Raw genomic sequence first — 20,422 nt, forward strand, 5'->3', positions numbered from 1 at the left:
AGATGGTCCCCCTCTTCCCCCCTTATAGATGGTCCCCCTCTTCCCCCCCTTATAGATGGTCCCTCCCTTATAGATGGTCCCCCTCTTTCCCCTCCCTTATAGATGGTCCCCCTCTTTCCCCTCCCTTATAGATGGTCCCCCTCTTCCCTCTCTCTCCCCCCCTTATAGATGGTCCCCCTCTTTCCCCCCCCCTTATAGATGGTCCCCCTCTTCCCCCCCCTTATAGATGGTCCCCCTCTTCCCCCCCCTTATAGATGGTCCCCTCTCCCTTATAGATGGTCCCCCTCTCCCTTATAGATGGTCCCCCTCTCCCCCTCCCTTATAGATGGTCCCCTTTCCCTTATAGATGGTCCCCCTCCCCCCCTTATACATGGTCCCCCTCCCTTATAGATGGTCCCCCTCTTCCCCCCCTTATAGATGGTCCCCCTCTTCCCCCCCCTTATAGACGGTCCCCCTCCCGCCCCTCCCTTATAGATGGTCCCCCCCTTATAGATGGTCCCCCTCTTTCCCCCCTCCCTTATAGATGGTCCCCTTCCCCCCCCTATAGATGGTCCCCCTCCCTTATAGATGGTCCCCTTCCCCCCCCTATAGATGGTCCCCCTCCCTTATAGATGGTCCCCCCCCCTTATAGATGGTCCCCCTCTTTCCCCCCTCCCTTATAGATCGTCCCCCTCTTTCCCCCCTCCCTTATAGATGGTCCCCTTCCCCCCCCCCCCTCCCTTATAGATGGTCCCCCTCTCCCCCCTCCCTTATAGATGGTCCCCTTCCCCCCCCTACCTTATAGATGGTCCCCCTCTCCCCCCCTCCCTTATAGATGGTCCCCCTCTCCCCCCCCCCCCTTATAGATGGTCCCCCTCTCCCCCCCCCTTATAGATGGTCCCCCCCCTTATAGATGGTCCCCCCCCTTATAGATGGTCCCCCTCTCCCCCCCCCCTTATAGATGGTCCCCCTCTCCCCCCCCCTTATAGATGGTCCCCCTCTCCCCCCCCCCCCCTTATAGATGGTCCCCCTCTCCCCCCCCCTTATAGATGGTCCCCCCCCCTTATAGATGGTCCCCCTCTTTCCCCCCTCCCTTATAGATCGTCCCCCTCTTTCCCCCCTCCCTTATAGATGGTCCCCTTCCCCCCCCCCCTCCCTTATAGATGGTCCCCCCTCTCCCCCCCCCCCTTATAGATGGTCCCCTTCCCCCCCCCTACCTTATAGATGGTCCCCCTCTTTCCCCCCTCCCTTATAGATGGTCCCCTTCCCCCCCCCCCTCCCTTATAGATGGTCCCCCTCTCCCCCCCCCCTTATAGATGGTCCCCTTCCCCCCCCCCCTACCTTATAGATGGTCCCCCTCTTTCCCCCCTCCCTTATAGATGGTCCCCTTCCCCCCCCCCCCTCCCTTATAGATGGTCCCCCTCTCCCCCCCCCCCTTATAGATGGTCCCCTTCCCCCCCCCTACCTTATAGATGGTCCCCCTCTTTCCCCCCTCCCTTATAGATGGTCCCCCCCCCCCCCCCTGCACAGCAGATAAAACAAGAAACAGCACATAACTCACCTGCCCTCCGTTCCCCCGTCGAGCCTCTCTGGTCTTGTCCCGGCTGATGCGTGGCTGCTGGGGGTGTCCCGTCCTGTCCCCGGCAGCGCGCGCATCAGAGATCTCCCCGTGTGCCTGTGGCTGTGACTTCCGGCGCACGGGGATCTCTCTGCTGCCGGGGACAGGATGGGACACCTCCGGCAGCCGCACATCAGCCGGGGGACTAAGGCTGCATTCCACGTTCCGTGATCCTGTCGGATCACGGACGTGGAATGCATGTACTGGAGCCCCCCCGCCCCCGGGCAGTATCTGTAATGAGATGCTGTGAGCGGGGGGGACTGTATTCATAACCGCCGCGCTGTAGTATCAGCACCGCGCGGCTGATTCATTACAGGGCGGCGCTTATGAATACAGTCTCTGCCGCTCACAGCATCTCATTACAGATACTGCCCGGGGGCGGGGGGGCTCCAGTACAGTCAGTGGCGGATTATAATGTGGGCGGCCGCCCGAACCGCCCATATTATAATCTGCCACTGAATGCCGCCCCCACGAAGACAGCTGGTGGTGCCGCCTGAGGCAGACGATTCAAGTCGCCTCATGATTGCGGCGCCCCTGCTTCCTGGTGTCTGACGCGGGCTCCAGACGTGGCGTCTCAAGTCCGCTCAGCCAGTCAGTGACAGAGGCGGGATCTGAGCGGACTTGAAACAGATCCCACCTCTGTCACTGACTGGCTGAACGGACTTGAGACGTCACGTCTCGGGCCCGCGTCAGACACCAGGAAGCGGCCGGGAACCGGGCACCGGAGCGATAACAGGACCCGCCGATTGAATCGGAGAGGTGAGTGGACGTCTTTTCTCTCAGCCACCTCCTCCTCGGCCAGATCCCAAAATAGCCCCCACGCTGGAGTACCCCTTTAATGATGGGCAGAAATACGGCTACTGTGTGTATGCATTTAATAAATTGGCCCAGCCACAATACAGAGTAACCTTTCAAATATTAAAGGGTACCTAGCGTTACAACTTCCTAAATCAGCAGGATATGTGATATAAAGCAGGTTTGCAATTTACATTAATTATAATTTTTTTAGTTGTCATGCTTTAAAGCAAATGTACCACTTCGCGTAGTGAAAATTTTTATACTTCTGGTCGGCACCAGCACGTACATCCCAGTGGCACGGCCTTTTTTTTCAAATCTCCCCCTGCACCAGTTTCTTAATCTTCAGTTTCGTTCAGCTCTATGCACTTGAGGTGGGCCCAGTGCTTCGATATCCCCATGGTGACCCAGCCTGACTTGATTCTGGTAGAGGTGTGTCACCCAGGGGAGGGGGTTCTGAGCCTGCCTCTAGCGCATAGAGCAGACCAAATCTGGCAGAAACTTGATAGCAGTTTGAAAAATGGGCCGCACTCCTGGGATGTACGGGTCAGTGGTGCTTTCACTTTATAACAAAGCTCACTCGTATCCAGGTCCAGTCTCCTAAGGTTTTTAGTCTTGTGCTGATTGAAAGAGAGACTAAAAACAGGAAGTACCGGTCATCTGCGCTCTTATAGGACGTATTGAGCCGTAACACTCTGTACTGGACAGAGTCCCCCCTGCGTTAGTTTGTTTGTTTTCTGCCAACCAGCACAAAACTATAAGTATTCAGAAGACTGAACCTGGATACAGTAAGTATAGCTGCCTTCAGAAGAATGGACCTGGATACAGTAAGTATATCTGTTATATAGCTGCCTTCAGGAGACTGGACCTGGATACAGTAAGTATATCTGTTATATAGCTGCCTTCAGGAGACCAGACCTGGATACAGTAAGTATAGCTGTTATATAGCAGCCTTCAGGAGACTGGATCTGGATACAGTAAGTACAGCTGTTATATAGCTGCCTTCAGGAGAGTGGGCCTGGATACAGTATGTACAGCTATTATATAGCAGCCTACAGGAGACTGCACCTGGATACAGTAAGTACAGCTATTATATAGCAGCCTACAGAAGACTGGACCTGGATACAGTAAGTATAGCTGTTATATAGCTGCCTTCAGGACACTGGACCTGGATACAGTAAGTATAGCTGTTATATAGCTGCCTTCAGGAGACTGGACCTGGATACAGTAAGTACAGCTGTTATATAGCTGCCTTCAGGAGAGTGGGCCTGGATACAGTAAGTACAGCTATTATATAGCTGCCTTCAGGACACTGGACCTGGATACAGTAAGTATAGCTATTATATAGCTGCCTTCAGGAGACTGGACCTGGATACAGTAAGTACAGCTGTTATATAGCAGCCTTCAGGACACTGGACCTGGATACAGTAAGTATAGCTATTATATAGCTGCCTTCAGGAGACTGGACCTGGATACAGTAAGTACAGCTGTTATATAGCAGCCTTCAGGAGACTGGACCTGGATACAGTAAGTATAGCAGCCTTCATGAGATTTTTTTTATATCACATCCCCGCTGATTTTAGATTTTGAAAGTTATAAGAACAGCGACACTTTAAGCTATTCTTTTTTTTTGTTGTTGTTCAACACATCTAGTAAGTTGTACATTTAATACAGACACTTTGACATGTTCCCCATTTATTCCAGGACACGGACCTCTTGTCTCCAGGTATCAGCGTCAACAGCAGCTACTGCAGTAGTTCAAACTTGGAAACTAGTAGACACTTAAGCCGAAGTAACATTGACATCCCTCGGAGTAATGGTGAAGATCCAAAGAAACAGCTTCCACGTAAGAGAAGCGATTCCTCTACATATGAGCTGGACACCATCAAACAGCACCAAGCTTTTCTTTCTAGGTATGTAAATGGGAATCTTACAGCTATGATGCGTCACCTTTTTTAGTTTTCATTTTATTGGCTGTTTTATAACATTGCACATTCAAAAAAAATATAGTTTTGAAGCTAAATATTTATTATTATGCACTCTATAAAAATTTTGTCCTATTGTACGATCCGAACAGTATGAGGGCTTAAAAGCAACAAACATGGACAGGGGTGGCAGCGGAGAGTACTGTTAGACTAGAAAGAATACACCACTTCCTGCAGGACATGCATCAGCTGAGAAGTACTGGAAGACTAGAATTTTTTTTCAATAGAAGTAAATTACTAATCTATATAACTTTCTGACACCAGTTGAATTTATAGACCATTATTTACACTGGAGTTCCCCTTTAACAGAGCCTGCATTTGGTTCCCTTTTATCCTGCACCTGTAAGCAGCCAATCAGTGGGTGTAATGAAGTATAATGATAACCTGAAAGACAAGTAGGGCTGCACAGGTGATGTGTACAGATGCTGCTGAATAAACATCAGCTCAGTCTATACAGAGATTAGACCATATCTGCTGTCAGATCAGTTGATTTGTCATAACCTGCTGTTCATTTGTCATTTTCCGTGTTCTATCAAACGGTGAGAGAACGTCCGTGATGAATACGAATTATCGTTTCCATTCTAGTATATATATTGTATTACCTTGTATTCAGTACTGGTTAAATAATCGGGAAATATTTTTACAGTTTACACTCGAGCGTCCTAAGAAATGACCCGGGGTCTCGTAGATCGAGCAGCTCCACAATGCTGGACGGTGGCAGCATCGGGAAGTTTGACTTTGAGATTTCTGATTTCTTCTTATTTGGATCTCCTCTTGGATTGGTACTGGCATTGAGGAAAACCGTGATTCCTGCTCTTGACAGTAAGCGTAAACTAGAAAAAAATCAGTTTCTCTTGCATGTTGTGCTACCGGCCGTGATTAGTGGTCGTGTTAATGAGAATTGCAGGTGTGATATACACGTCTTGGAAAGTCCAGATACAGCCTGCAATTATCAGTAAATTACCCGGGCTACCAACGGCTACGAGAGCTAGTGATTCACCAATAATTGGCACTTAGGCTTGCCACTCCTTAAAGGAGAAGTCCGGTGATTTCTAAAAGTTGGCAGCCGGCAGGGGAATATTTGATTACAAGTTACCTCTCCCTGTGCGCGCGGTGAGTAATTGGACCGGCCTCAGGAACCCTCCACCAGAAGGCATTTTCCCCCTGAGTTGTAACGTCATCACAATGCCTGTCCTGGCTGATGGACTGGCCACTCAACCAATCAGTGACTGGAACGGTGTCCCACCTGAGTCACTGATTCGCTGAGCGTCTAGTCCATTAGCCGGGTTGTGACGTGGACACTCCGGAAATCCAGAAGCCCGGCGGGGTACCGAGGCTAGTCCTGCCGCTCACCATAGGCATGGGGAGAAATAAGTTGCTACTTGTAATCAATTTCTACCCTCCACCTGCAGGCTGCCATCTTTTAGAAATCGACGGACTTCCCCTTTGAAGCACATCTGCATTATTTTGATATTCACTGCCCACAGTGCAGATGCTTCTAGAGAATCGAGTTACCATGGATATGTATAAGCCAGGTGAGTTCCGTGCATAAGCCCTATTGAACCGGAAATAGGGTTTGTGCAGAGAACTTGCCCGACGTGGACATACCCATGCTAACTATCTTTCGGCAGCAGTTTCAGGGAAACATCTGCGTAATGACGGGTACTTTTTAAGGTGACAAAGTCAGCTCCTGCCTGCAAGCATGCGCCAGCCACCACCAGTAATGCGACATCTAAGAGCAGCCTTAAAATTTGCATGGTAAAAGCCCCTAAAAAAAAGCAACATCAGTATCTCCCACTACATGTAGAGGGTGTTCTGCTTGCACGTGCTTTACGTTTTTAACATATATCATTTATAGGAAATGTGTGTAAACAGTCAGCTTTGTCCATGGATTTATTAAAGGGGAGCGCTCAGCATGTTAGACGAAGCTCCAACCTACTGATATGTCCCTATTGTGCTGGAGACTCGGAGGATAAAGGTATGTCTCTTACCTTCGTCCTCCACGCTGTTCCTGTGCTGTTAGCCGTGTAATCCTCGGTATGGTAAGACCGTTTGGAGCACTGCCCCCAGCTGGCACGCTATATAACTTGCCGATAGTTCCCCTTTAAATATTCATGTAGTTGTACATACTATGTGGTTCTGTGTGATTGTAATCTGTCCACAATTGCATCCAAAGATGCCAAAGTACTTCATGTGAAACTTTGCATGATCCCTTTTAGACCATCTACATATAATTTTCTTGTTTTCCTTGACAGTTTTTCAGCTCCGACCAGGCTGCCAGCAAGTTTACAACCTGTTTCATCCAGCAGATCCGTCTGCCTCCCGCATAGAGCCGCTTCTAGAGAAGAAGTTCCATCTGATGCCTCCTTTCAATGTCCCACGCTATCAGAGGTTTCCATTAGGTGATGGTAACTCTGCCCTCCTGGGTAAGCCGCTACTGCACTTACTACAAATAGGAATAGGTTGTACACTAAACTTGCTACGATTAGTTTGGAGTTTGCAGTAAGCTCAGCCCCGATGTGGTAGAACTGACGTGGCATAAGCGTGGACATAGTCTGTGTAATTTACCTTTTATCTATTTATTGCATTTATTACTGCTTAATATTAGGATGGTGACCAGACGTCCCCCGTTATATAGATTAGTGATGCTTCCGGCTTTCTCGCCAGGCGCTTGACCATCATAGTCAGTTCAGGTCTGTTCTCTACGTACGGAGATGCAGGATACACATTGCTGGACCCTGTAAAGACTGTTTTCTTACTGTATTTTTAGTTTTTCTTTCACCTGTACAGATACAGTAGGAATGTGCATGTTCTAGAGTTTTTATTGCTTTTAAATCTTAAATGTAACTTTGTGTTGTTATTTATAGTTATTAGACCTATCAAAAGTTACTGCTTGTACCTGGTCTCACCCCTGAGACCCACTACAATCTCAAGATACAGCCGAGGGGAGTGTGCGGCCTTCACTGGCTGTCAATTAAATCCAACTTGTTTGCTTCATTCCAGTCTATGAAACGAACGAGTCAGTTATGATTAATAGCTAAGTGTAAATAGCCAGTGGGGTTCCTCTATATAAAAGTCTGCGACGTGTGTCCCCTTCCCGACTTTTTTTTTTAATTGCCTAAAAGATTGTGTCTTGCCACTTTGTAGCGGTAGAACAGGAATATTCCTATCTTTAGGATTACTCCCCTGTGTCGTGTAGCTCTAGTTTTCAAAATTTCAGTAGGTGCAGCCAACCTTTTCTGCTGCCTGGTTCCTAAATTTGCAGATATGGTTGCTCAGTGCCCAGGAGGCGGGACCAACACCCCCAGTGCACAGAGATTCCCCTCCATTGGGTGATGTGTTATACCCTGGCTCTGCCCCAGACAATCACCCACAGGAGGGGATATCTGTGCACTGGGCCCGCCTCCAGTGCACCAAGTGACCTCATTTGCATATAAAAAAAATGGTGCAGATCACAAAAACCGGTTGGTGGGTTGAAAAAGAGGACTACACCAGCAGAATTGGCGCGGCAGCAGCGCTTATAAGGTTGTTTGAAAAGCTTAATATGTGGATTGAACTGTATAGTAAGGTTGCTATATCACAATACTGAGAGTCTCCCCTGTACCCCTCTACAGCTCTACTTTGGAGGATATTGTTGTTGTATTGAATTATAGCAATACTTCGCTCCGTTTGCAGGTGTTTGTTCCCCCCCCCCCCCCCAACCTTTTTGGGTATGTTTTTTTTTTCATCAGCATAGACACATTTTAAATGTTAAGGATCTTTTAGCTGTGAACATTTTCTGTATTTTTATGGATTCATTCACATATATGTGTATGAAAGACAGGAGGTGGATGTTAGACTATATCCACTATATAGCCACAGCCATCAATTTATTGTAGCTAAGCTTAAAAAGAAGCCAAACAGCAAGAAATAAGGCTGAATTCACACTGCCTTTTTGCGATCCTTTTTTTTTTAAATCTGTTTAATGCAAAAAAACAGATGTATTTGTGTGCACCAGTTTTCATGTTTTTCTATTGACTTCCAGAATAAAAAAAATAAAAAAAACTGAATAAAAGGCATGGTTGACCGTTTTTGTGTACACTAAAAAAGGATGCATTTCGATCCCGTTTTTTCTTTTTCTTTTTTTTTTCTTTTTTATTTCTGTTTTTCAATAAAAACAGATGCACACAAATGCAACCTTTTTTTTTTTTTTTTTATTTTTTTTTAACATAAAATGGATGGGGAAAAAATTGTAAAAACGCAATGTGAACCCAGCCAAAGAATACTGAATGACAGATAAACATCCCAGTAGATCCTAAATTTTACACTGACAGCTCGCCCAGCCAAACACTTGGGAACAGCGGGACAACGCAATGATTGGCTGAGCAGGTTGTCACTAAGCGGAGAGGCAACAGGAGGGCATCAGGGGAGCGCGGTCAGGTAAGAATGGCTTCTTTATTCTTTTTTCTTTAACCTAACAGCAGCACAATATCTTAAGCTTTGAGCCGCTATAGCACTCCATCCTCACAGTGGAACGAAACTCATCTGCGAGAACGGCGAGTCATAGACTGCAATGGTAATCGGGTTCGTAGTGGATTTCACTTTATGGTGAAATCTGCTGTGACCCGGTATATGTGATTGTTTGCTGCAGTTCACTTATCCCGGACAACTGCAACAAGTCACTATACAAAGTGCACTCCATTATTATTCTTTTCAACACAATGGTGCAATGGTTACAAAAAGTGTACACAGCCCTATATATAGAGACACGTACGAGTATCTGCCAGGCTATGCTTTTCTACAGATCATTCACTAGTCATTCTGCTTTTACATGATTCCCAGATTGAAATGTATTTGAATTACAGTGCACAACAGAACAAAATGGGGAAGGGGGGGAGTGAAACCGGTAAATAATATTGTCAAACACGTTGAGCTCCATGTTAAGGCTGGTGACCGCATTATTCTGAAACCACAACCCTCTGGGCTCACTGATGGCCGCAGGTTATCTGCAACATTGTGGCGTTATTGCTTAAAGGGCTTGTTCACCAAAAAAGTTTTCTTTTCAATCAACTGGTGCCAAAGATTTATAATTTACTTCTAAAAAAAATCTCAAGTCTTCCAGTACTTATCACCTGCTGCATGTCTTACAGTTAGTGGTGTATTCTTTCCAGTCTGACACAGTGCTCTCTGCTGCCACCTCTGTCCATGTCAGGAACTGTCCAGAGCAATAGCAAATCCACATGGAAAACCTCTCCTGCTCTGGACAGTTCCTGTCATGGACAGAGGTGGCAGCAGAGAGCACTGTGTCAGACTGGAACGAGTAGACCACTTCCTGCAGGACATACAGCAGCTGATAAGTACTGGAAGACTTAAGATTTTTTTTTTTAATGAAAGTAAATTACAAATCTCTGGTTTTTCTGGCACCAGATTGTTTGAGAGAAGTAGTTTTGGTTAACAATACCTTTACCTTTAATGCCATAGGGGCATGGTGCTGGCTTCCTGTGTTTACCATGTGGAATCGTGGCCTGCTCATCGCAGGTAAAGAGGAGGCTGTATACCTAAAGTGTTATCAGCTGTAATGTGACAAATCCCGATGGATAATTCTCTTTTCCAAGTGTGTATGTTTTTTGTTACATTGTCTGGTTACATGTTTGTAGCGTTTTTGTCTTGTTTTTGTTTCCCTCTCATCTCCATCCAGTCGAGGCTGTACAGAACAATCCCATCCTCCTTATGGAAGGCAGCCCAGCGGTTGCTCTCCAGCGTCAAGATGGCGTGATGGAAACCAGTATCCCCGTTCCTGTCCTAAGCTGCCAAGACACTTCCAGTAAATCTACCACTTGTGCTGAGTGTGTGTATCCTCCCCTCCTGTTTTCTCCTTTGCACCATGATTCACTATTGTACGCCACTTAAGCTGAAAGCTTTTTTGCAACAAGATCACTAATACGAAGGGGAACTTACACTAATATTATTAATAAGGAATGACCAGGCACAGACTCCCCTGGTGTTAGCAGCCACTAGCCACGGGTTTGGTTTGCAATTAAAGGGGTATTCCGCTCAAACATAGCTTTTGATATGTTGTGGCCCATGGTGAGACTAACAATTCCTTCCATACTTATTCAGTTTCCTTTCCCCAGTTCTAAGCTGCTGCTTTCTGCTGAAGACACAAAAACCTGTATGTGAGCTTTTTTTCCTCTGTCTTTCCCTGCTTAGACTGCTGATGGCTGTATCTGCAACTTAGTAGCAACTTTGTAATGCTGAGAGGATTAAGCACAGGGAGTCCATCAGAAACTTGACTTCAGATTAACCTTTCCAGCTTTACAAAGTTGCTACTAAGTTGCAGATAAAGCCAGTCAGGTACTTGTTTACATCAGCCGTCTCAGAAGGGGGGGGGGGGAAAGGATGAGACCGAGAAAAGCAGCAGCTCTGCTGGGGGAAAAAGACTGAATAGATAATAAGTATGTAATGAATTTTTAATCCTCCCATGGGCAGCAACATATCAAAAGTTATATTTAAGCAGAATACCCCTTTAAGCTCCATTCTTATCAATAAAACGAAGTTGCAAAACCACACCCAAACTGGAGACGAGAGTTGTGGCCATGTTTTTTTAAATTCTGGATAACCCCTTTAAATCCGAAATGTCCTTACAGGGGTCTGTAGTACAGGATACCAAGCCAGTGTATCTTGTCAGATTGTTCCCACTTCCAGTATTCTGACACATTACATATCTTTTATATACTGTAACCTGTTCTAGCAGATGTCTGATGACAGGTTTTGTTGGTTGATAGTTGCAATGTATTCTGCGCTTCTAGTATAGAATAGAACAAACCAAGGACCAGCAAATACTACCAATATGGAGTACAAACGGTAGAGAAAGCAGCTGTGCCGTATAGGCACTTCCATACAGTGTGAATAGTACAGAAAAATAACAAATAAAGAATCCACTGTGAAAACATACACTTTTAGGCTGTGTTCACATTACGTATATTTCAGTCAGTATATGTATATTTCAGTCAGTATATTTCAGTCAATATTGCAACCAAAACCAGGAGTGGATTAAAAACACAGAAAGGATCTGTTCACACAATGTTGAAATTGAGTGGATGGCCGCCATTTATGGCAAATATTTGCTGTTATTTTAAAACAACGGCTGTTAAATTGAAATAATGGCCGTTATTTACTGTTATATGGCGGCCATCCACTCAATTTCACCATTGTGTGAACAGATCCTTTCTGTGTTTTTAATCCACTACTGGTTTTGGTTGCAATACTGACTGAAATATACTGACTGAAATATACTGACTGAAATATACTGACTGAAATATACTGACTGAAATATACGTAGTGTGAACCCAGCCTAAAACTGGAAAAGGACCATGAGCTCCGTCTTGTGTCCAGGAACGGCCCCACTCACTGGGCAAATAACCTACAAACCCTTATGTACCTCTGATCTGATATTTAAGGAATACCAGCAATGTAGTGATACCCACAGGGACATATACAATTATACTACCCTATTGCCTATTGTCTCAATCGCTACATTACTGGTGTTCCTTGTATATCAGATTAGGGGTATATAGGGGTTTGTAGGTTAATCGCCCAGTGAGTGGTGCTTCATATCTGGACACAGAACTGAGCTCCTGGTCCTTTCTCTGTCTTTAAGTGTATGTTTTCACTGTTCTATGTGGTCTTGTTAGGAGAGTTCTTTTTACTTAATAACTAAATGAATAAATAAATAATACCATTTTTCTGTACTGCTTGCATTGTGTTAAAGTGCCTTCCTATAGCGCACAGCTGCTATCTGTCATTGTTCTAGTAGAAAATAGGTTACGTTATACAGACCCCATCCGAAGCCGCACTGGCTGCTGTACAGGACATGATCTGGATCTAATGAGGCCCACTGGACTATGACCTGATATTCAGAGACAAGTGTGAATGAGGCCTAAACGACGCAGCTAGGAGAGCGTTAGAAAAGCTTTCAGGTTAAGTGAGTCGGGCATGTGTATATGTCTTCTATCCATCTGCGGCCAGCATGGCTCCCTCCCCTCCCCTCTTTTCCTTGTGCTTTTAAGTCTACTGTAGCAATGTTTAACGAACTCCATAGATTTGCGCCATCCTGTCTCTTCTCCACTGTGCTCATTGAACGCTACCGCTATTAGGCTGGAATCACACATGCAGTTTTTCTGTTTCCGTCTTTTCCTTTTGGATTCACTTTTTGCTTTGTGGCAATTTTTGATGCAAACTGCGTGTGTCATTCAGTCTTCCTCATAGATGCACATTTTGCACGCTTTTCTGTGTATTTTCATCTTGTCTGTGTCCTTTTATATAGCAAATGATATTGTATTAACTCCATGTAAGGTGCAATAGAGGCTATGAGAGAATTGTTAGCTACATTTAAAGGGGTACTCCAATGAACTTGACACACTTTTTCTTTCAAATCAACTGGTTTCAGAAAGTTATGTAGATTTGTAAATTACTTCTGTTTAAAAAATCTTGAATCTTCTGGTACTTATCAACTGCTGTATGTCATGCAGGAAGTGGTGTATTCTCTCCAGTCTGACACAGTGCTCTCTGCTGCCACCTCTGTCCATGTCAGGAACTGTCCAGAGCAGCAGCAAATCCCCATAGAAAACCTCTGCTGCTCTGGACAGTTCCTAGAAATACAAATGTGAACAGCGCTCCATCGTGTGATGTCTGAAACAGGTAGGGCAGTAGCAAGAGATTAAAAGGAGACTCTCATCTGATATGGTTATTCAAATGCAAGGCACTACACTTAGTTATGGTATGTGTGTGCACCGCAGCCACTCCTAGGAACCAGACAGGTAGCTAAAAATAATGTTTCCTCCACTCCAAACCTTGGGTAACATCGGGCGCAGGTCCAAGATAGGCAATAGATGTATAAAATATTTATTTTAAAAAACACACAACGCGTTTCGAAGTCGTGACGACTTTCTTAAGTGGCAAGTGGGGACACTTGAGAAGGAAATCGCCACGACTTCGAAACGCGTTGTGTGTTTTTTAAATAAATATTTTATACATCTATTGCCTATTTAAAAAACACATGTATAAAATATTTATTTAAAAAACACACAACGCGTTTCGAAGTCGTGGCGATTTCCTTCTCAAGTGTCCCCACTTGCCACTTAAGGAAGTCGTCACGACTTCGAAACGCGTTGTGTGTTTTTTAAATAAATATTTTATACATCTATTGCCTATCTTGGACCTGCGCCCGATGTTACCCAAGGTTTGGAGTGGAGGAATTATTACTTCTGGACAGTTCCTGACATGGACAGAGGTGGCAGCAGAGAGCAGTGTCAGACTGGAGAGAGTACACCACTTCCTGCAGGACATACAGCAGCTGGAAGGCTGGAGATTTTTTAAATAGAAGTAAATTATAAATCTCTATAATTTTCTGAAACCAGTTAGTTTGAAACAAACAGTGAGTTTCCCTTTAACCCATATGAGAGACTCATAGGGTGCCAATGATTTTACCATTGGTGCATCTATGCTGTAATGTTATTATTTTGCATTATTTGGTAACAACCTTCAGTTCACTTGTTGCAGAGATTTAGTTGTACCAGTTACTGTCACTAAGGTAAGGGTGGCATGTAACGCTGAATTCAGGCTTTTTACCAGGGTTATTGGGAATATCCATCTAGTGATCAATAGGAGGATTGAATAGACAGAAAGCTGCACAACATGATTTTCATTGTACTAATGTGTAAGTTGGGGAGAGTTACAGTATAAAACTGGTACAAATAGCAGTACATCAGTATATTAGTTACTGTGCAAGGGTAGGTTCCATCGTCATGTTCAACAATCCAATGGTGAGATGCTGTATAGGGGATAAGGAAAGAGCAGAGCACCTCTGATGGCCTCACCTGAAAGCTGCCTTGTTGAAAAATGTCCATGAGGAGAATACAATAATTTATTTTTATTTTAAGAACTTGTATAGGCAAGGGATTATCCAGGCTTTCTTCCAGAAACAGCACCACTGAGTGTTCAGCTTTTGCAGCTCAGTTCTATTGAAGTGAATAGAGTTGAATTGTAATACCGCACACAACCTGAGGACAGGGGTGGCGCTGTTTTTGCAAGAAAGTAACTTTTTTTTTATTTTTTATCCTGGATAATCCCAACTGTTTTAGGACATTATGGCACAGAAATGACTTTTTCTGGCCTGTGGATTTGCAGCAGCGATCATTAGTGCTTTCTCAACACTTCTTTGTTCGTAAGTGACCATATGAGACCGATATTGTTTCTTTTCCCTGTTTTTTATTCTGGAGTAAACTACCTTCAATTCCCCTTGTTTTTTATTTTCCTGTCCTACCGATGACATGATCCCATAATTCCCTCTAAATGCATATTTTTATATATGTATATATGTGTACATAGACCAGTCCCTGTGTGTATGTGCGTGTGTGTCCATATAAATACCATGTACATATATATGTATATAAATATATCATTCGCTAAAGGGGATTGCATTGCATCAATTAATTTTTGTGTTCTTTTTTTTAGTTTATTTTTTGTAGCCCCACCTTGGCCGCAAATGTTTTTTATGCATTTGCAATGTTCCCTTCTTCCCCCCCCCTGAGTTTTGGAATGAAATAGACTCCAGGTTAATATTTCATTTGCTTGTCTTTGTACGGGTTTGACAATGAATACATCTTTTTTTCTTTGTGTTTTCTGAATGCTTTACATCTGAGCTGTTGCATCTTCATCCTTCCTAATGCCTTCTTGTTTTCTTGTCCTGTTTGGGTCTAAATTTTTAATTTTTACATTTTGTTTTGTTTTTGTTTGTTTTTTCTCCCTGTTCTCCTGTTTTTGTTCTTTTTTTTGTTTTGTTTTTTTCGGTTTCATAGCGGATGTTGTTCAGTTTCATGGTGCAGTCTTCGTGGAAAATGCCTCCCCTTCCTCCCCCATAACAGCTCCCCACTTCAGGGGGTACAGAAGAGCAAGTGAAATCAGCATTGCAAGTCAGGTTTCTGGAATGGCCGACAGTTACACGGCTTCAAACATAGCCAACAGTAAGTGCCTTGTCGCCTAGCAAGTCTGATCTAAGATTCCGTAGCACTTAAAGCCCTGTAGAGTATGAAACTTAACAATACTGATTGTTTCACCAATGGTGATAGGTCTACAACACCATCCCTGTCCAGGAGATCAATTACAAATCTATTATTGCACGACTGCCGAAAAGTGTTCAGTGCTGTGATACGAGAATTGATAAAGGGTTTGTCTGAAACCTTAAAGGCATTTTTTTATTTTTATTTAAAGGAGTCCTACAACCCCTTTAACAATTGGTGACTATATTTATTACTAATCTACCCACTTGGTTCTATAAAATGCAATTCTTCAAGTGTCAGAATATTTTCAGCTGCTATTTTCAGGTGCCAGTGACGGAGCTTCAGATAAGCCGGACTCATTGGGGGATGTTTTGTTATTACGGGTGACCCATGCTATTCTCTGCTTGGCTAAAATGGCTCTAACAGTCTAGATGTTGTATAACAAACTCCAGCATTTTCCCCATGCTGTACAGTGGAGAGGGATGCTGAGGGGTGATTGGGGTTTGGGGGGGTTGGAGGGGCGCTTGGGGTTGGTGGCCCATCTCAGTTCATCAGCTTCCTTTCCCTATAGTTGTAAGCATGCTGGCGTATGTAGACTGATCCCCACATTTGCAGTTTTTGTGTGTATGAATGCATTCAAATGCTTTGCATCCTACTTATTCCTACAACGTCTGCAATCATCGGGGGTATATTCTCATGCATGTTTTGAATGAATGGTCCAGTGTATAGAGTTGCTTTGTATCATTAGCTACTTAGGGGCTACAATGTAAAAATAAGGGCAAATAACGGGCGTTGTTGCAAAACAATGGCCGTTATAAGTTATCATAATAATTCCTCTAGGTTTATGTCGTCCTATCTCAGGGTAGCATACACCAGTGACAGAGAAGCTGAACAGAATGATGTATCACTTACATTGTTCTGTGCAGCTGATTCAGAGATCTCATCCTGAATAACGTGGACGATAAGTAGTCCTCTCCATTATGTGCATGAGCCCAATAGTCCTGGATGTTCATGAGGCAGAAAATGCCGCCCACCAGCTGCTTATTGGCAGTTATCTATCCCTGCTGTGTATAGGCAGTCACCTGTCAATCAGCAGCTGGAGGCGGGGGAGGGGTGTGACAAGAATCCTATTCTCCTGCATATTAGGAGAACGGCTGAACAGAATGATAGAAGTAATTCACCGATCTCTTCAGCATTTCTGTCTCTAGTTTACGCTGCCGTCATTTAACGCAGCGTAAACCTAGTGACAGGTTCCCTTTAATGGTGGCCGTTATTTGCCCTTATTTTTACATTGTGGGGAAATGTCCCTGAACTGCAATGAAGCCTGCATGAATCCGCTCCTTACATAAGTTACTCTGTAATAGCGTTGCTGTAAAGTGCTTTGTTTTAAACACATCCCTTCTTTCCTTTGCATGCAACCCCCCTCAAACAGTCAAAGTGCATGATGTCCATCATAGGAAGAAGCTACCATTACTAAGGGGAATCCGCCAGAAGAAACCACGTATTTGCTTCTCTAATATTTAGTCCACCTTTTCATGCATGTTTTATACACTGAACTGAAAGTAGCAGCAAAGGGTTTATGGTGATCGGTACCTTCACACACATCTATAGTCAATTGCTTACTCAGACCGGCACTGCCAAATATCTCCATGCTCAGTGGGTCGCAGGTAGAAAAAGGAATCCTGAATGCCTAATGAAAGCCTAAAGTTTATTTACACTATGGTTGTACCTTATTCTACATGTATGTTACTCTAACACAGGGATGGGGAACCTTCAGCCCTCCAACTGTTGGAAAAACTACAATTCCCATTATGCCTGGATGATGAAAGCTAAAGCTTTGGCTGTCCAGGTATGATGGGAATTGTAGTTTTTCAACAGCTGGATGGTCAAAGGTTTTCTCATCCCTGCCCTAAAGAGACGTATAATAGAAAAGCAGTGGAGTCTAAAACATTGTGAAATACTGAACATTATAGAAGTCATTACGGCTCGGTTCAAAATTCTGCTTCTCTTTTCCGTTTTGAGAAATGGAACCTAGCGGATCCATCAGACTCCCCATTAATTTCATTGGTTTTTATTGCGCTCATTTTTCAATAAATACGTCAATTTTCTGTTTTGTTTTTTTGTTTGTTTTTTTATTAAGACCAATGAAAAAAAATGTGCACATCCCTTTTTTTTATTATAGTTAATAATGACTGATCTAAACACAAGGTATTGCAGTTCACGTCTGTTTGCAAGTTAGACTGGGATCACACCACGTTTTTGCAATCTGTTACATCAATACATTTGTATGCATTGGTTTTGATCCGTTCTTCCAATGGCTTCCATTATAAAAAAAAGATCAAAACGCATCCCTTTCTTTTTTTTAACGTACACAAAAATTCTGGCGTATGGTATGTGTATGTTTTTTTTTTTTTTTAAAAAAGGAATCGTTTTGATCCACTTTTTTTATAATGGAAGTCAATGGAAAGACGGATCAGAACTGAAGCACGCAAATGTATCCAATTTTCACCACTTTTTTTTTTCATCCATTTTTACAAAAACTGCATAAACCTAGTGTGAATCTAGCCTTATCCATCATACTAAAAAAAATTTATTTTTTTTGCTGAGCATACGCTGAAGTGAGAATCTGGGAAGGACTGTAAATTGATATCCAAACGAATGGATAAAAGGTTTATGAAGCCAAAATGCAAATTTACCATAAAAAATAGCTTATTTTGCAATCAGTTTTGTGCTTTATCTGTTTATTACGGACGGATCCATTCATGAATGAGACCATTGCAGGTGTGAACCCAGCCCAATGCACAATGAGGAGAAGCTGTGACCCATACAGTCTGGTCTGAGCTCTGAAACCATTGCCCTAAAATGTTTGCGGTCATATTTTAATGCTTACTAAATCTTCATAACAAGAGAAAAGCCGCTTATCCCGAATCATTCCAGCAGTGTCCTCTTCATCTGCTTTAAAAAAAAATGGATTGAAAGGCTCCTTGTTGGAAAGATAACATACAAGTAGGACTCCAAGTATGGAAGATCCAAACTGTATTACTGTAAAAGGCCCCTGTTTCTGCCTGAGCCTCCCACTCTATATCGGCGCTGCCGGTCTCACCCGGGGGGGGGGGGGGGGGGAATCTTGCACTCTTTAAGAACACTTGTGGACTTGGAACACATGCACTTTTGGCACCTTTTATTAATCTGTGAAATGAAGCTATTTGGTTCCCATGTCTTCCAGCAATGGATAGTGACATTTAATACATCCTGTGTATACGAGAGCCCAAAGCCGATCCCGTTCAGCCCTTATTAAATAGCACTTTTTTGCTGGAAGACATAACCATTGTGACGTGACTTTGCATGTTTTGTGGTGTTAATCGGTGTGTTTGCTTTGTTCCTTTAGAAACAAAAAATCATCTTAACCATTCCAAAAAGCTAAGTCTTCTGTCCCAGCTTGCCCTCCCTTACAAACCTAACACAAAAACAAGTTCCCCTACCAAACTTAATCAGTACCATACTGAGCAGAGTCACATAGGAAGAATACTAGAGGTGGGGGATTGGAAGCACGGCACCAGCCCAGGCATCCAAGGCTCGGACATCTCCAAAGGTATTCCGGCTAGAGAGGCTGTCGTACTATTAACCCATCCAATGGCCAGGCTTCTAGGATGTAACCCCTCTTGTAGGCCTATTTAATCGGAGTCCTCCTCTTACATGATTGCCAGAACGCTCAATAAATCTTCACACCTGAAATCTCACACGATTAACCTTTCATACCATCTCCTTGTCCGTCCTGTTCATTTCCTTTTACCATACGTTGCCTTCAATTGAAGCATATATCATAGGTCGTAAACACGTCTGTCATTTTGTTCTGTTCATCTTCCCACAGAATGGGAAACTGGTGTTTTTTGTTTTTAGTTTTTTTAATTTAAAGGCTCAATGGAAAATTTCCAGATTCCACGTATTTGCTCGAAACTAACAGCAACTATTTCTCCATCTAGAACTACTTCTGTGATTGATCTAGAACAGGGGTATAGGGGACCTTGGCTATCCAGCTGTTGCAGAAATGAAAGAACTTATAGACATTATAGTCTATTCAGAAAGAAATTGAGAGATTTTGTAATTGGTCAAAAGGATTTACAGTCTGGTAGCTGCAGCTCTAACTATCCGAATAGGTGACAGATCATTGGGAAAACTGAAGAACAAAAAAAGAAAAACTTTAAAAACCATAGAAGCTTAAGGTACACAGATAGTGTGGTAGTAAAGAGGCACTGTCACAATTTTTTTTTTTTTTTTTTTTTTTTTTAAAGAAACAGGTTGTGATCACCAGCAGTTTTGCAATATATTAAGATTTCTATGTTTAAATCAATGTAATATCTATGGCTACTAGGTGTCTCCCTTCACTGCTCATGTATACAGCTGCTGCACATCCACATTCAGTAGCAGAGAATCCTGGGGTGCACGCACTGTATGGTCAGCTCTCCTCACCAAAACCTCCTGTAACCACACAGTGACATTATAGTGACTGAATTGTTGCATAACACAGAGCATGGTCTCCTGGTAAGCTGCAGAGATGATACTAGAATTAGCAAAAGTTAATAATATAATTAGCCTAAGTTAATTGCCCTCAGCTACAACCTGCATGATGAGCAGGTGTTGTTCCCTGTGTGAGCGCAGAGGACGGGGACTTCCTGTGTTTGGTCTCTGAACAGAGAAAAGACCAAATATCAACACGGAGGGAGCATGGAGCGCAGTTTGGCCGTATGAAGAACGTTGATTTAAACACTTAAAGTAAAGTGAGTATTTTGCAAACCTGCTTGTGGTCACAATTAGAGATGAGCGAACCGGGTTCGGGTTAGAGTCCATCCGAACCAGATTGTTCGGCATTTGATTAGCGGGGGCTGCTGAACTTGGATAAAGCTCTAAGGTTGTCTGGAAAACATGGATACAGCCAATGACTATATCCATGATTTCCACATAGCCTTAGGGCTTTATCCAACTTCAGCAGCCACCGCTAATCAAAT

At 43.6% G+C, this 20,422-nt stretch overlaps 1 protein-coding gene across 19 annotated transcripts in view; it reads left to right on the forward strand.

Moving 5' to 3' along the window:
• PITPNM2 (phosphatidylinositol transfer protein membrane associated 2) overlaps positions 1-20,422 on the forward strand; it is a 202,194-nt gene that overhangs the window by 166,114 nt on the left and 15,658 nt on the right. For 9 of the 19 annotated variants that reach the window (XM_069960862.1, XM_069960844.1, XM_069960843.1 and 6 more), the window contains 7 exons: positions 4,097-4,305; positions 5,024-5,199; positions 6,633-6,803; positions 10,055-10,204; positions 15,216-15,380; positions 16,849-16,917; positions 18,805-19,008. In XM_069960862.1, the coding sequence (XP_069816963.1) occupies positions 4,097-4,305; positions 5,024-5,199; positions 6,633-6,803; positions 10,055-10,204; positions 15,216-15,380; positions 16,849-16,917; positions 18,805-19,008 (1,144 nt within the window). The remainder of the gene's footprint in view (positions 1-4,096; positions 4,306-5,023; positions 5,200-6,632; positions 6,804-10,054; positions 10,205-15,215; positions 15,381-16,848; positions 16,918-18,804; positions 19,009-20,422) is intronic. The other 10 variants (XM_069960849.1, XM_069960852.1, XM_069960851.1 and 7 more) reach the window with 6 other exon arrangements.

This window comes from Dendropsophus ebraccatus, chromosome 3 (genome assembly GCF_027789765.1).
Source record: "Dendropsophus ebraccatus isolate aDenEbr1 chromosome 3, aDenEbr1.pat, whole genome shotgun sequence".
Taxonomy (NCBI): domain Eukaryota; kingdom Metazoa; phylum Chordata; class Amphibia; order Anura; family Hylidae; genus Dendropsophus; species Dendropsophus ebraccatus.